The sequence below is a fragment of the Chenopodium quinoa genome, unplaced genomic scaffold, assembly GCF_001683475.1.
Source record: "Chenopodium quinoa cultivar QQ74 unplaced genomic scaffold, ASM168347v1, whole genome shotgun sequence".
Taxonomy (NCBI): domain Eukaryota; kingdom Viridiplantae; phylum Streptophyta; class Magnoliopsida; order Caryophyllales; family Amaranthaceae; genus Chenopodium; species Chenopodium quinoa.
In genome coordinates this window covers 1,851,329-1,868,533 of record NW_018743327.1, presented here as the reverse complement: position 1 = coordinate 1,868,533, position 17,205 = coordinate 1,851,329, and the positions used below count along the sequence as shown (strand labels likewise).

Sequence of the window (17,205 nt, the reverse complement as noted above, 5' to 3'; positions counted from 1 at the left end):
CAAATACACAAAAGGTAACTAAGAAAGTATTGTTGGTTATAAATAAGGGGTTACAAATGACATTTTTTCTACTAGTGAAATAATCAAATTCATCAAATTAAACAATATCAAATCATACAATCAATTAATCAAAAGTTCATTGAAATTAAGAAACTTGCATTAATATTCATCACACTAAAATAGATTAATCAGTCATAATCGAGAATGAATTGAAAGCGATCGTATTAGCTTTTGAAAATTCAATTTATATTAAAATAATCAACGCATCCGCAAATTCATCTCAAAATCAAGATATCAATTCAGTTGATCACAATGAAATAATAAAACTAGCCTGGATTGGTCTCTTTAGGAATTACGAGTAAATCCATCACGTTAACGGTAAAATGTAGAAATTAATGGAAGAAAAAAAAAATCAAAGAACAAAGGATGGAGAAAATAAGCTTATGATGAAAAAAAATTAATCAATAACATAATACTAAAACAGACACCCGGATTGACACGTGTCACTTCCTGGTGCTGTTTTTTCCCTCCAACATTCTTTCTTTCCTTTTTTTATTTAAAAAAATAACTAAATTTAAACAACACTATACATATCAAGTCTATTATTTTCCCTCCAACATTTTTTCTCACAGGGGCAGGTTGGTCATTTCATACGGGATTTAAATTTTGTCATTATAGATTCAGTGGTACAAAATATACCCTCAGTGGTATAAGATATAATTTCAGTGGTATTTCAAAAAAGGTTCAAATGTCCCATTAAGCTATCAATTATTTCCATTGGAGCTTCACTGGTATAAAATATACTCTTAGTGGTGCACAATACATCTTCAATGGTACTTACAAAAATCCTTAGTGGTACAAAATATACTCTCATTAGTTGTGGTCCTAATACTTTTTTGTCTTTTTTGCATGTGAAATCATTTTTTACCTTTCAGGTGGTCCCCACCCCAACCTTTTATAACTCTCTCTTTATCTCCCTTCCTTCTTCCCTCTTCCTAGTACATTTGTTATACTTCCTCCGTTTTTTTAATATTGCACCACTTACCTTTTAAGGAAGTTTCACATTTATTGCACCATATCCATTTTAGGAAAAGAAATTTATGTGTTCACACTATAAATACCTAATATACCCTTGCTTTTCAACCCTTACTTTTATTTTGTGCATACAATCACATGGGCAACTAGGTATTTCTACCTTTATCTCTCATCCTTTTTTCCACTATCAAAAAATTTGTGCCAAACCCTTATGGTGCAATAATAAAATAACGGAGGAAGTATTATTTTATGTTGTGATATATTTTTATTTGTCTCACAACTCTGCATTAATGCTTCCTCTAATTTCACTAAAATTAAAGGTTGGTATCCCAACTAACCTACATTAAGAATGATTATATTTTTACTCAATTTAATAATTTTATGTATTACATTTTATTATTCATTAATTAATTAAGACTCAATAATTTGTTCCATATCTTTGATAATTTTAATCATACTATGTTTGTTATACGTAACTAGTTGGTTCACCTTTTTTGTGAGATATCCGGACAAACGATCAATCTTCAGAAATCCTTTGTCAAGTTCAGTCCTAATACCCCTCCTGATTACAAGGATTACCTGGCAAGTGTCTGAGCTTGAAACATCAGCCATATCTAGGGTCGTATTTGGGTTTGCCGATGAACTTTGGTCGGAGTAAGGTTTATGAGTTCCGGTTTTTAATTGACAAGGTTTTTGATCGTATATCTCAGTTCAATTCCCTCCATTTATCTGCGGCGGCAAAGTTGGTCATCATTAATTCAGTTTTGGTGACCTCTTTCAATCATGTCTTATCAGTCTTTAAAGTGTCAGCTTCGATTTGTAACTACATTGATAATATGTTGGCCCGGTTTTGGTGGAAATCGTCTTCTTCTTCAAGAGGTATGGTGTTTTGTTCTACCTCACTTCTGCACCTTCCAAAAGGTTTAGGAGGTTTGGGTCTCCGTAGTATGGCAGTGGTTAACAAGGTGTTGCTTGCCCGTCAACAATGGCGTATTTTCCAACACCCTCAGTTGCTTTTGTCCAAAGTAAAAGAGCCAAGTATCCTTCCCTTTGCTCTTTCAATTCAACGTCACCTCCAGAGCTTCTTGGGGATGTTATGGCTTGCTGGAGGGACAATCGGTCCTAAATAGAGGTTTATCATGGAAGGTTGGCTCGGGTTCCTGGGTTACACTACGTGAGGATGATTGGCTGCCTGGAGGCTTGAAACTTAAAGATTCTATGTTTGAGTCGGATGTCCCGACTCATGTTTCTTCTATTATTATTCCGCGTTCTGGCGCGTGGGACATAGTTAAAATCCATATGCTCTTTGACAGAAAGTCGGCTCAGCGTATTTTTGCGCTAGAAAGGCCGCACCGAGCTATGGATGACTTTTTCTATGGAAATTTCCTAGGGATAGTAGCTTTTCTACAAAATCAGCCTACTCCCTCTTAGTGCAGCAATCGATAGATTCGATGGCTAGTACCCCGACTTCTGATCAGTGGTGGAAAGGCTTCTAGGGTGTCCTGCTGCTTCACCGATTTAAGCTCCTCTGTTGGAAACTTCTTCATAATGCTTTACCGGTTCTGGTTTCGTTTCTTTCCAAGGGTATCCTAGTGGACCCGCTCTGTATCTTCTGTCGTACGGATTCTAAAATAACTTCTCATATGTTTAGAGATTGTCCCTATGTTAGACTCCTTTGGGCTCCAACTGTTCTTTCTCTAAATGGCAGGCTGTGTGGTCTCCTTCCTTGATCCTTCATCTTTCTCAAGAATGGACTGCACGGGCAATTCTAGCTCAAGGCTTTCAGCAGCATTCTCTTTCCTTAGGAAAACGGCCTTTATCTATGAGAAGAGAGTCGGATTGTCAGTGTCTACGAGGGAATACATCAGATCTGCTTAACCAATGTCTCCTTTTTTATGGAGCCTGGCTATGTGATGATAATGATGTAGGAGCAACTTGGGTTCTTCGACGAGTCTCGTCGGCTACCGTCATTGCTGGCGGTGCTAGGGAAAGTCGTGTGGCCAGTGCTCTCCAAGCCAAGCTTCAGGCTTGTACCTGGGCTCTTCGCATGGCTGCTCGACATGGCTATCTTTGGATCCTACTATATACAGATTGTGCTCAATTGGTCTCTTTGTTTCGTTGTCCCGCATCCGTAGATATTTCTTGTTGGTGGCTGTTTCATGAGATTCAGGAGATTCTGCTTAAGTTCTCTTCTTTCCAGCTTTGTAAAGTGCCTCTGGAATGGGTTGTCCCTGCGCACTGGTTGGTCGTCCGTGCTCGTGAGCGGCGTTTCCTTTGTTGGTCTTTTCATTAGTTGTTGTTAGTTTGTTTGTTTTGTAGTGGCCTTTGTCAAAAAAAAAATTAGTTGTTTTTGTTTTTTAGAGTTTGTTAAATTTTAGACTTATCGTGCATGGCACAGGTCCTAAACGAGTATGACAATAAAACAATGAATTAAAATCATGATTGAAATTTAAAGAGGTAAAAGAGATAAACAGAATTATGAAAAGAATAAGAAGAGTAGCTGCATTTCATTCAATATATATATGTTCCATTTGGTAGGTGATCCATCTATTCTAGATGGACCAGGGTGCATAGAAAAATCTATAAATAATGCTAAAGTAGCAACTGTTTACGTCATCTTTCGCCCAAACTTGTACACGTGTCAACTTATTATAAAAAAAAAATTCCGCACAAAAGTGTATGGCTTATTTTTAGAAAAAAAATATATTAAGTGATAGTTTAGTAAACTATTATTTCCTAAAATAATGAGATATGACTTGGTACAATTGTTTTTGTATTTATCCATAGCTACTATACATTTTACATAAATCAATAATTTAAATTAATAAAAATAAACTGACTACTGTATTTCTAAAAGGTAGGGATATTAATGGATAGTTGTTTTTCTACTTATCCTTTCTTTTGATTTAAAATATCTATCATTCCCTTTCCTCAATTCCTTTATACCAATGTTTAAACTTCCAAAAGTTTTAAGAAATTTACAAATACATTTTCAATTCAATTTGATTGTTTGTTTGAATTCATTAATGTGAATCCAATGCTCTGAAATTCTCTCTCCAATTCCATTAATTTATTATTAACATCTACTAATATATCTCCCTTAGTTAAACTTTCACTAATCATCTCTCCAATTCCATTAATCCTTCTTCTTTGGGTTTTACTGTTGTAATTTAAATTATTTATTCAAATTGGCTGAAACAAATCTAATGATGTTTGTATGTCAATATCATGGGATTGTCGTCTTTCTTTTGTCAAACTTATTCTAAAGGTCATAATATCGAGGCTTTTGGGAAGTTTCGAATTCCGATTGATAAAGGTGGTAATATTGATTGTGGCTACACTTGCGACCACCATTGATGAAGATCATCTTTTTTCCTTATAACCTACGATCATTTTTTTTTGTTCTACTCTTCTTCCTTTAATATATTAATGTCCACCAATGTTATATTATTTAGAGCATATTGTATGTTCAGAAATTTAAATATTATACTTAGAATTCATATTAATGATTGGTTTGCTTTTAAATGATTAATCATATTGTTGGGGTTGCTTCTTAATATAAGAATTTTAATTTTTTTTTTTCAAATGAAAATATTTTCTTAATACAAAAATTTTGTTTTTTTTTTAAAAAAAAAAAATCATTAAGCTTAATATTTTGACATACTATAGAACGTGTTGTTGATGATACTTTTTTTCCCTTTTAAAGATTGATAAATAATGGAGCTTTGTAGTATTTCTATGTATTTTTTTTTTTTTTACGGATCTCTGTATTTGAGAATTTGGGTGTTGTTTCATTTAATTTTAAGTAGGCCACTACATGTCAATTATATTTTTTTTAGGCCACTACAGGTCAATCATATTGAAAGCATTGATTGTATTATTAGTCTCTTCGTTTTTGAATACTTGTTCCACTTTCCTTTTTCATACTTGCTCCATTTCCTTATTTGGAATGTTTTTGCAATATTTAATTAATTTCTCCCACCTAGTGGACCCACCATGAATCATATTTTATAAATTTCATATTCTCTCTCCTCCAATTCTCTCCACACTTTTTTTTTTTACAATTTTTTATTCTTTCACTTACCCCACTACCTCCATATTTTATTACTTTGTCCAATTTCTCCTTAAACTCCGTGCATGGAGAAATTGAGCAAGTATTTAAACACGGAGAGAGTATCACTTAACAACATAGGATTTTATCTATGGCAAAAATGTGAAAATATTAAGTAAAATTAACATTAACTACTCGATTGACATTGTCATGCATTACAAACTTAACACTATTTTAAGTAATACTTCCTCCTTTTTTTTAGTTGACACCGTTTGAGTACAATTATACTATTCATATAACATACTTTGATTCGCTTTTGTGGTTTATAGATAAGATAAACATATTCAGGTGGGAACTTGTTTGAATCGTTTCAATGTATATTTTATATTAATATCCACATTTAATAATTTTATAATGTTGATAATTAGAGCTATTAATCGTTGAAAACAAGCATTGGCAAGCGTGATAATAGAAAGGTGTCAACTAAAAAAAAGGAAGTATATTAATTAGTTATCTAACGGGAAGATTATTTTAAAGTATTTGCGAGTTCAACACTACAATTTGATTTGTTAAAACCATGCATCGCACGAGGCTAATCTAGTTTGTATTGTTTAATTCACCTTATTTTTACTTATTTCAGAAAAAACAAGTTTCACATCAAATGAAAAAATAAGTTCAGATTAGATCATCGTTTTACATGCATTTTTTTATCGCTAAATATCTTTAATTTTGTAATTAAAAAAATTATGAAAATTACATATTAATTAAAAAAATACACATTATTACGAATCTAACTAGATCGCACTTGATATTATTTTTCCTTACAGATTATCGTACATTTGAGGTCAGAGTTTAGTCAAATCAGACAATCGAATCAGATCCAATCGGATCAGACCAGATCAGATCAAATCAGATCAGACTAGATCAGATAAGATTGAATAAGTAAAAATCAGGTAAACCAAACAAGCCCTAAATGATTCATGTATTTTTTGAAAACCAAGATCTCTCCCCCTAATGTCGGGGGTTCAAAGCTTCTCGAACACCCTCATATTTTTTTCAAATTCTTTTTACTCTATTCATTACTTTAAACCTATCTCCAAATAAGACCCATAAAAAATTGGATACAAAATACAATAAATTTTCTAAATATTTGAACTTTAAAACTTAATCCATAAAATTAGTTGTAGTTCTATTCATATACTAATTTGGTAAGTTATTTTTTTTTACTATCGTAGCTAGTATATTTAACTTTCTTCTTTTATTTTTAATATAGTTGCACCCAAAATATTGGTACTATAATAAAATGGCAAAGGTGCTCATAAAAGATTTTCAATAAATTTTTTTATTTATTAATGTATCTACATTTTTTTTTGGTGTTTAGATATAGCCACAAGGGCGGGGTGAGAATCGATCTCAGGATCTTCTGGAATCGGGAGGAAAGCTCTAACCACTTGAGTGTTAAGCTATTTCACTCTCATTAATGTGTCTACATATAGTGAACGATTTCTTGTATTTCATAAATTACTGTGTTATATTCTTTTTTAATAATGATATACTACATACCTTTTTTTTTTTTTTATGACAAGACATGCCTTTGTTTCTAAAAGTATTGTACACTTGCTATTTACACAGATTCTAGCAAAAATCAAACCATTAATATATCTAATTTTATATGTGGTAAAATTAATAAAATTCGAAATTTGAAAAATATAAATAGAAACAATTTAACAAGATTTCACATATTTATGCTTTAATGTATATAATAATTAGAATTTATGGTAAATAATGTTTACCAACTTTAGACACACACTCCAAAGTGTCAAGAATTTTTAGTAATTTATGGAGGTAAAATATGTATATTTTAGAATATTATTTTTATTTGTATGTGATTGGATTTTTATTACTACCTCCGTTTCTTATTATGTGCAACAAAGGAATATTTTATGTCTCATAAATAACCCCTTTGTTGCACATAATAAGTAACGGAGATAGTATAAAGTTCTCTTTCTAAATAGAGAATTAATTAAATTCGACTGTTTATTCAAAGTACTCATAATAAAAAAGAATATTTATTTACACATAAAACAAAATTATAGTTATGCATTTTTCAAAATATATATATATATATTAGTTTATTGGGCCCCAATATATTAGTTCATTCGCTCTGGGTTTCCAAAATCTCTAAATCGGCCTTGTCACACAAATATACTTTAAAACACTCCAAAGCAAACTTATTGTTTCGGGTGTAAACAATGGGACCTTGTCGAAAGTCCTGAGTGGTGGCTGAAGACTGTCTCGGTCCAAGAGATGCTGGGGCGAGGGTTTCTTGCACAGCAAACACACGTAAACTAGTCTCGGGGGTTGTGCCGAGGAAGGCCCCTCCGATGCCGAAGTTAAACAGTGTTTAGAGAGAGAAAGTTATGCAAGAGTATTAATTGCTTGAGGCTTGAATGTGAATGAATGATAAATGATGTGATTGAAAGCTTTTATACCTTAGCATAACAAGGAGAAGAGATGGGCTTTGAATCATATGGGCTGACCATGATGACTTGGGCTGTTGACTTGAGCTTGACTTGGCAGGATTTGAAGCTTGGGTCTTGATCTTGACTTGGATTGAATCATTTATGGACCGGGCCCAATTAGGCTTAATTCGACCCAAACACTTATTATTCCTTGCAATATTGATATCATTGACATTAACTGTAACGCACCCTTTAAAAGAATTTACAAGGAATTATCGGAATATGATTGTTTAAACCAATATCTTTTCAAAGTTTTAGACTTGTTGATAATTTTTCAAACTAAGCATCGGGACACTTGTTTCAGACCATAAAATAATTTTCTCATTTTGCAAACTGTGTTAGAATAAAAAATTTTAAAACCAAGGAGGCATTTTCATGTATATTTCTTCATCTAAATCTCCGAATGAAAAGCATTGTGTACATCTATCTAATATACCTTCCAATTCTTCCCAGCTACAATTGGTAGAAAGCTACAAACAATTGCTATTTTAGCTATGTATTTTTTTTAAAGAACCGTTATTCTTTCACTAATTACCTTAGTCATCATGAGTATTATTTTTCAGAACAAGATAAACCCTAAAGTGCATGAAAAATCACCTTAGCAGAAGAAAAATACATCATTATCAGAAAAAATCAGAAGCTAATACTTCGTATGATAATAATATGACAAACATTGAAACAACGATTTCATATAGTTTTATTGTATAAGTAATAACATTTGTCGAACAAGACAAATATTTCAACCACTAATTGGCTGAGTTACAAATCATCATTCCCTCTCAATAGCCTTGAAGAAATTATTTAACACATTACTTAGTTGCCATAACACATGCTTATATAGTTATATTATTGGAAATAAACATATATTTTTAGATTGGCAGCACGCCAAAATCACACAAAACTATTAGTAAGATGGCTTAGCTTCATTAGGCCTCAATTCAACCCTCGTACGTAAGACCAGGAACAAACTCCGATCCAAAAACGCCGTAGTCCTCATGGCAACAGATGAAGGAGTGGTAGCTTTTCATGTGGCGACGACAGTCAGGGCAGAGCATACTCTTAGGAACCTTGACATTAGATGGAAATTCAATCTTATGGCACGGAAATTCCTTTCGATGGAGTTCGTTATAATGGTATGCATATCCTAAATGGAATCCCTCATCTTCAGCTTTCTTCTTCCAGAGCTCGAGCTCTTGCAGGGTAACCAGGGTAAGTTTTCCATGTCCATGGACTATGATTTTTGACCCTTTAGCAAGAATAGCCCACCCGCCGTGGGACTTATCATGGCTGTGTAGCCTTTCAACCTCTTGAAGTATGTTATCACCGTGGTCATGGACTTTCCCTAGCTGTATCTTCGAGTATATCATGCACTCGATCCTTGTCCAGAAGTACCAAACAAATGTTGGGTCTTGCCAACAATGGCTCAGTTGTTCAGTCATTATAGCTTCAGTTACCCTTCGAACTAGCTCTTTGTTGTGGCTTCTTCCCACGTACACCATCTCCACTGAAACTTGCAAAGCTCGTGCAACTGCGTGTGCCTCCCTTGTGAACTTACGGATCCATTCTAGATCATCCCCTCCGTACACAAAGATGTACTTATCTTCTCGAATCTGTTCACACAAATCAAAACACTCTTAAGTCCAAACTTTATTTGATAGAAACAAAAACAAATGTGAGCACAATAACTTAATTACTAAACATGTAAGGGTTAAAAAACAAACAACTTTTGTTATTGCTTTGTTTTGGTATTGTTGTGGTTTTCTGTTTTTTAAATTTTTTGTTTTTCAATCATATGATATATGTCATATAATGATTTTAAAATTGGTAAAAATTATTCAAATCATGATTATTCTTCTTGTTTCCTATTTTTGTTTTCAAAAAATCAGAAAATCGTAAACAAAAAACAATGCAAAACATGATTGTTCATTTAGAAGCCAAACTAAGTAGAAGAATGTTAAGTGTATTTACCCAGTCCAAAATCTTTGAATCGATGCCATTAACCAAGAGCTCAAGCCTCCAAGTCTCCTGCTCCCAAAGACTCTCCTCCTTTACGCTTGTAAAGGGGAAAGCTTGGCTTTGCCAAATCCACATCATGTGGATAGCATTTGGGCTAACAACTTTCCCAAGAGGATCCAACACCACAAGGATAGGCCTACCCCGAAAGTGCCAATCTTCTCTGATGAACTTGATGACTGCACTTCCAATCATTGAAGGATGGTGAACGGAGTACCAGGGCATCGAAATCTTCAAGTTCTCAAACTTAGCGTGCATAGCATCTGTCCACTGGTGTGGATTATCTACCACCGGGATCCAAACAATGTCGTATGAGTGCACCTTTGAATCCGTGTAGCTTTGCTCAAGCATAAACAGCTCTTCTTGAGTGATGTCCAGGTCTGATATGAGAAGCAGCACATTTTTCCTCCTTAACACTTCAAGATGGACCTGAGAATTGTCCAGAGAAGCCAACAAACTCGTATCATCACAAATCAAATTAAAGAAATTCATATATATAAATTATTATGATCACTGATAGGAGCTGACAATTAAAACGATCACTTACCCTTTTCTTTGATGGACCATCATACAGTTGGGGCTCCTCATTTTGGGCATAGATGAGGACATTTAAGACTTTCATGTTGTCAACATGAATTGTATCGTAGATAATTTTTCTTATCATATTATAAGCATCAATGTCCCTCTTCTCCCCTGTATGAAATTTTAGTATCCTCAGTTAGAGCTTTAGTAACATGCTTACATTACAATGTATACTACTTATATTGTCGCGCTATTTTTAAGACTCAAGTTGCATGAAAGCATTGTAATGAAGGTAATGTTCACGAACCTATGAGCTGATACAGCCTAGACAGTGTTTCCCTGAGATGTTCGCTAATGGTTTTAAGCTTGTGAGCCCAGTTGGAGAGCTCCCATGACTCAGAAGTAGCTGCTCCATGTCTGATAATTCCATGAAAACAAAATTATTATTTCTTGTAATGAATTTATTCAATCTTGCTTAAACTTAATATGAATATAATTAACTTGTGGTCAGTTTACTTACTCGAGTCCCCTGCTAGACAAAGTTGTAATGTGCGTAGCAGCAGCAACAGCACTTCTGACAATCCAATAAACAGCAATTGGAAAATGATGAATTGCAGCCTTGACTTCCGGATCCTCAGGTGAGATATATGTTGAAGGCAATTCTCCAAACTCTACAATGCACCTGGTTGTTTCAAGCATAGCTTTTATAAGATTATTAGTTGCATCGAACTGATGCCTAAATGCTCCTCCTTTTTCCATAACCATTGGCAATCGCTTGATAAGCGCCATGGCTTTCCCCAGGGCATTTGTAGAGTAAATTTGAACAAGAAGCCAAAAGTCTCCGTATGTCAATGCAAATGCTGCTAGTGTCAGCACTACCTTGGCTTCCCAAGAAAAGTGCTGCAACATATCAAGCACCGCGAGGGTGGTATTGTGTGCATCAACACCACTTAGCACCTTGCAGGTCATCTGCATCAGGTATATAAAATATAAACTGTCAAATGCTGTATAATTTTGTACACATATCTCGATTAACTCTAAAATCTGAGGTATAGATAACTTATTGAGCTATTTAGCTTAGTGTAATGACATAAGTAAAATGTAGTGCTGATATGCAATTACCTCACAGGAAATTCGTTCGACGATAAGTGGTAATTCGGGAACTTCTTGCAGACCATTCAGGGTATATTTACCTTCCAAGGAAGCCTCTCTCTTTGAGATAATAGTACCCTGCTGCAAAGATCAAAACAGAGTTTTTAGTAAAAATAGGAAATATTGTAGTCTACAATTTAGATTGAATAATACAAGTAATTTAATCACCATACCAGTGATTCCCCTTCAATAGCTTGAGTGGATCGGTCAATGATATCCTCAACAAGACGGAGTAGTGGCCTGACATCAACGTTTCGAGCATCAGGAAAATGCAGCTGCTCAACCTGTCTGACGAGAGAATGATCATCAGATGTCAGAAAAATGCCTCCTCGTTCAGTACCCCTCGGTAGTAGCCCCAAGGGCTCATGACGATCAGATGGATAACGCATTCCATGCTCAGTACCTCTTGGTAGCAGAGGTCTTCCGAGGCTATCAGATGGCACAAGGGCCAGGCCAAGGTCATTACCTTTCGATGATAAAGGTAGCCGGCCTCCCTGATCATATGCTGTTAAAGGAAGCCTGCTGCCATCATCATAAGGCAATGGTGACTTGCCAACACGTTCAGTACCTCTTGGTGGTGCTACCATTGACCTTCGGTCATCAGATGGCAAGTACATGCCTCGCGGATCAGCAGCAGCAGCACCCCTAGGCAGTTGTGACCTAGCATCATCAGAAGGCAAGTACAAGCCTCGCTGATCAGCAACACCCCTTGGCAGTTGTGATCTAGCATCATCAGAAGGCAAGTACATGCCTCGCTGATCAGCAGCAGCAGCAGTCCTTGACGCTGGTGTCAAGGAAGAAGACAGTGGAGTTGAAAGATTGGAGGTCAGAGGGTTGTTTGCCATAGTGCTTAAAAAGCGCGGTACCCTTTTCTTTTGTGTTTGAAATAGAATAAATCAGGGTAAAGTTGTGTGTTTCATGGTAATGTTATTGACCCTTTATATAGCATTCGAAAAGGAATAAAGCGATCTGAATCAACTTCCTTACTTCCATTGATAAACATTATCAAACTTGTGTAGTTAAGTGGAAGCCTTGTATTAAAGGTCCCATTCATTTTTAGCTTTCACTTTCTTTTGCTGTAGGTTTGTTCTGAGTTACTTGAATAAGATCTCAACAAGAATATTGGATGTAGCCTTAATAGGAAACCATTCTCGAAAATGACCCTTGCTACAAATTAAACCAATGGCATATAATCCGTGACAATTTAAATCATCATTAGAGAAAAAAAAAAAAAAAACACCATTACCCAATATAATATCAACCAGTGTATGATCGAAATTTTTATGTTTTGACCATTAAAGTCCAGCTTACTGGTTTATTATTAATAATACAATGTCGAAGGTAGAGCTTACTTTGTGAAGTCTAAGGATTTCGGCCTCTTTTTGCAATAATGAAGCAAATTAATTTGATAACATTGAATCTAAATAAGTTAATCCTGAGATGCTACTAAAAGTTACACTTTCTAATCCATAATTAAACACAATAATCTAAATTTAATCCTAAACATTGAATAATTGATGTTGTTATGTGATTGGGTAAGACAATGATAAATTAATCGTAAGATAAAAGCATTGTAAAAGGCATAAACTAAGTTCTAGGTTTATTTATTTGCTACTTTACTTGATTCTATATCACATTTGCTGCTCTTTTGCACACAAATTTTCTTTAATCAGTTAAGAAGACATATTAAAGTTACAAGAACAGACAAAAAAGAAATATTTCATTCCTTGCTTCTTTTCCCAAGCTACAAAAAGAATCTTAAATTCTGCATTCTAGTTCACTATACATAGTAATGATAACATGAATAATCGAGTATTATCCAAATCAATATTGTACGAATTAATGTACATACTCCTTTTATTAGCTCTAAAATTATGTATTGATCATGTCCATTATTAGCTCTAAAATTATGAACATATAGTGTAAGAAATGAGTAAAAAAGCTTTCAAACAGTGCATAGGCTAAACCAAGGGGTGAGGCTATATACAGAGTTTGACATAAATGGAATGAAATGAAATTTAGTGAAATTCTATAAAAAAAAAAAAACAACCTTGAAAATACACTACATATAAAGTTTGTCGAAATTTCAAGAATGGTTGTACTATGTAAAAATTAGCAGTCCCTCCATTTCATAATGTTAGTCCATGTGGAATCAATTACATATAACAAAAAAAGAAGAATATTTAAAATCTAACATGAAAGTACAATATAATTCATAATAAGTTTACCTTAAGTTTTTTGATTTTTTTTTTCTTTAGGAAAGCATAATTCATAATAGTATAATTCAAGGTAAAGATTTTCTTACATAGACTATTGTCATCAATCCACAACCAACCAATTCCAAAAAAAATTAAGTTAAAAATGTTATATATTTAATATGGGTAGATTTTTTTAAAATGGCTAAAATAATATACGAGACTAGCATTATTAAACGGGGGAGTAACAACTAAGAATGTTAAGAGTGATTAATGGTGAAAGCTTGAAGTTGCCAAATCATGTAAATTTTAACAAATGATGTCAATGGTATTACGTAGCCAAAATCACGTGTAACGAGAATGTGATTTACTTTCCTTTATGAGTCAGTCAAGGGGAGAATAAATTTTAAAAACAGTATAAAGAAAAACTTCAGCAGCACAAATGGCATATATATTTAAATTTCTATCAAATTGAAGTTAAATGATGAGCACGGTAAAACTTACTGATATTTAAACCAATAAGATAATTTCTCTTTTATTATATGTAGAGTCATAGAGAGGAGCAGAGGAGTTATAAATTATAGGTCTTCTATATCAAGATTAAAACCTAACCTATGTGGAAAAAAAAAATTACTTTTTGTAAAAGAATCGATATCTTTGTGAGTTTGCATGCATTGGTTTAAAACTGTTACATAAGCTGTTATATGGTTAGATTTGTGATAGATATGACGAGTGGTGACATTGCCAAAATGTCGAATAACCCATGCCTAGCTAGTTGACCAATAAGGATTTCGTCCCAATAAGACTCTTTATTTAACCTCTATCAACAAATATAAAAAATAAAATAAAATAAAATAAAATAAAATAAAAAACACAAAGGATAGAGAAACCATGGTTAAAAGATTGACGGGGTATTTTGATACCTAGATGATTTTTCATAACAACACCAATTGTCGGTAGATATATTGTAAAATCGGAAAATAAAGATTGAAATGTGGGCCAAATTGTTTAATGTATCATCTATGTATATCGGCAATAATGTTGTGACGTGTTAAGAACACTATCTTAAAAGCAAAATTCGCCCTAGGGGCCGGAGAAGGATCAGAGCGGTAGGAAAACACTTTAAACAACTAACATTAAACCCTCATATAAAAACCAAGTAAAACTTTCTTCCTCCACCAGTGCAGGACAACTAAACCCTTTTCTTCCAAAGTTCCAATATATAAAATAAGTAAAATCTTCCTTATCCCACCATTGTGGGACATAGAGTTTTCCTCCAAAACAAATAAATTGCTTATATTGAGTACAATTGTATTGTGGGGCAACCCTGGCCTTTGTGTGCTAGTAGTTGTAATGTTGTTTTCTCACATAGATTACCTTCATTATATCCATGACGCTTGTTTCTAAAAGTGTCTATCTTAGAGTAAAAGTGTGTAAAACCGCTAACCATTTTTATCCCCAAATCTAACGATGTTCATCAAGGAGATAAAGTAGGACTCCCTCACAATAATATGAACTGCGCTATCACTTTAATTTAAATAAGGAAAATTTGCGAGGAAAGTCCTTTTAAATGGTCGACTTTGTGAGGAAGGTCCTTCTATAAAAAATTAAAAATAAAAATAAAGATTAGTAAGCACAAAATATCCTTATATCCCATTTAGGTTGTAGAGAGGGTCCGTTGACTAAACTCCGGCGTTGACTAGAATTTTTCCGACCAAATAAAGTCACTTGCATAGCACGTGACAACTTTAGTTACCTTTTTTTTTTCCTTTTCTCTTTTTTCCCTCGATTTCCCCCTTTTGAAACCCTAATTTCAGACCCAAAGTAATCACAAAGTAATTTCAAGGATAAGAATTCAAGATTTGTGATTACTTTGGGTCTGAAATTAGGGTTTCATAAGGGGGAAAAAGGGTGAAATCGAGGGGAAAAGAGGGAAAAGGAGGGAAAAGTTAAAAAAAAGAGGTACTTAAGTTGTCACGACTTTATTTGGGCGGAAAAATTCTAGTCAACGCCGGAGTTTGGTCAACGGACCCTCTCAACAACCCAAATGGGATATAAGGACCTTTTGTGCCACCTTTTTTTTTATAAAAAGTGTTAGATTTTGTGTAAACTCCTCAGATTGGAGTGATTCCATTGATCAAATATATATAGGGTTACAAGAGTGAGCCCTAAACACGTTAGGAGATCTCACAAGATAATTACAGAATATTAACAAACTATATATATCCTTCTATACAAAATAATATCGAGAATATTTATCATATTCTATCACACCCCCGCAGTCTTAGCGGGAGGAGGACGTACGCTGAGATTGGACCGAAATTCCAGAAATAGTTGTCGAGGTAGGCCTTTCGTGAAGATGTCAGCAAATTGATAACGTGAAGGAACGTGCAGGACCCGTACATGCCCCAACGCCACCTTTTCTCGAACGAAATGAATGTCCATTTCGATGTGCTTGGTGCGTTGGTGCTGTACGGGGTTATGAGATAAATAAATGGAACTGACATTATCACAATAAACAACGGTGGCCTTTCTAAGAGGACAATGTAACTCCAAAAGAAGATTACGAAGCAAACATGCCTCGGCAACAACATTTGCTACGCCACGATATTCTGCCTCTGCACTTGATTTAGAAAGAGTAGGTTGACGCTTAGAAGACCAAGAAATGAGATTGTCACCTAGAAATTAACAATACCCTGAGGTCGACCAAACGAGTGTCAGGACACCCGCCCCAATTTGCACCAGTATAAGTAATCGATTGCGAGGATGATGAAGGATATAAGTATAACCCGTGATTAATGGAGCCCTGAATATAACGCAGGATGCGCTTCAATGCATCATAGTGAGCCTCTCTAGGGTCATGCATGAATAAGCAAACCTGCTGAACTGCATAAACAATGTTAGGGCGAGTGAAAGTCGAATACTGAAGAGCACCTGCAAGACTGCGATATAGTGCTGGATCATGAAATTTAGGTTCTGTCTAGCTCTCCACTGGAGTCGTCGCAGATTTACAACTAGCCATGCCTGCGCGCTCTAAAATTTCCTGCGCATATTTCTGCTGTGATAAAAACAAGTATGATGGAGTACGAGTGACAGCAATGCCCAGAAAAAAATTCAGAGGACCTAAATCAGTCATTGGAAATCCTGTACGCAGGTGAGAGATGATTCGCTCACGTAACAAATCCGAGGATGTGACCAACACAATATCATCAACATATAATAGAAGGTATGCCACATCATTCCTGTGTCGGAAAATGAATAAAGAATTGTCACTCTTAGAAATGACAAACCCCATCTGCAAGAGAAAGTTAGCAAATCATTGATACCAAGCCCTGGGGGCTTGTTTTAGACCACAGAGAGCCTTAAGGAGTCTGCAAACATAGCCTGGAAATCTCTTGTCAACAAAACCGGGGGGTTGATGCATATACACACACTCTTTCAAATCAACATGTAAAAAAGCATTTTTAACATCAAGTTGATGAATAGCCCACTTACGAGTCATAGCCAAGCTTAACACCGTGCGAATAGTGGCCGATTTCACAACTGGAATGAAAGTTTCATCACAATCCACTCCTTCAACCTATGATTTTCCATTACAAACAAGACGAGCTTTGTGTCGTTCCAAATCACCATTAGAATTCAATTTATGACGAAAAAGCCACATACAATTAACAATATTCACCCCCGTAGGCCTAGGAACCAATTCCCATGTCCT

General features: G+C 34.7%; 2 protein-coding genes across 2 annotated transcripts; both read right to left on the bottom strand.

Moving 5' to 3' along the window:
- Positions 1-8,281: 8,281 nt before the first annotated feature.
- LOC110737385 (protein SIEVE ELEMENT OCCLUSION B-like) lies at positions 8,282-12,202 on the bottom strand. The gene is made up of 7 exons (XM_021917739.1): positions 11,469-12,202; positions 11,266-11,376; positions 10,664-11,112; positions 10,451-10,560; positions 10,169-10,314; positions 9,577-10,050; positions 8,282-9,218 (listed from the first exon to the last, which is right to left on the bottom strand). The coding sequence occupies exons 1-7, from the start codon at positions 12,138-12,140 to the stop codon at positions 8,547-8,549; spliced, it is 2,634 nt and encodes an 877-aa protein (XP_021773431.1). The 5' UTR covers positions 12,141-12,202; the 3' UTR covers positions 8,282-8,546.
- A 3,556-nt stretch (positions 12,203-15,758) lies between these two features.
- Positions 15,759-16,785, bottom strand: LOC110737459 (uncharacterized mitochondrial protein AtMg00810-like). Its single transcript, XM_021917819.1, has 3 exons — positions 16,515-16,785; positions 16,186-16,424; positions 15,759-16,139 (listed from the first exon to the last, which is right to left on the bottom strand). Exons 1-3 carry the CDS (start codon positions 16,783-16,785, stop codon positions 15,759-15,761), a joined length of 891 nt encoding a protein of 296 aa, XP_021773511.1.
- Between the last annotated feature and the right edge of the window lie 420 nt (positions 16,786-17,205).

Excerpts from the sequence above, each read along its gene's own strand:
- LOC110737385 (XM_021917739.1), bottom strand. The coding sequence starts at position 12,140 with ATGGCAAACAACCCTCTGACCTCCAATCTTTCAACTCCACTGTCTTCT. Across the intron at positions 11,377-11,468 it reads CTATTGAAGGGGAATCACTG|CAGGGTACTATTATCTCAAA; the intron begins GTATGGTGATTA and ends TGATCTTTGCAG. Across the intron at positions 10,315-10,450 it reads TAGGCTGTATCAGCTCATAG|GGGAGAAGAGGGACATTGAT; the intron begins GTTCGTGAACAT and ends AATTTCATACAG.
- LOC110737459 (XM_021917819.1), bottom strand. The coding sequence starts at position 16,785 with ATGGGGTTTGTCATTTCTAAGAGTGACAATTCTTTATTCATTTTCCGA. Across the intron at positions 16,425-16,514 it reads GGAAATTTTAGAGCGCGCAG|GTGCTCTTCAGTATTCGACT; the intron begins GCATGGCTAGTT and ends GCAGTCTTGCAG. Across the intron at positions 16,140-16,185 it reads CTCGTTTGGTCGACCTCAGG|CGTCAACCTACTCTTTCTAA; the intron begins GTATTGTTAATT and ends TGGTCTTCTAAG.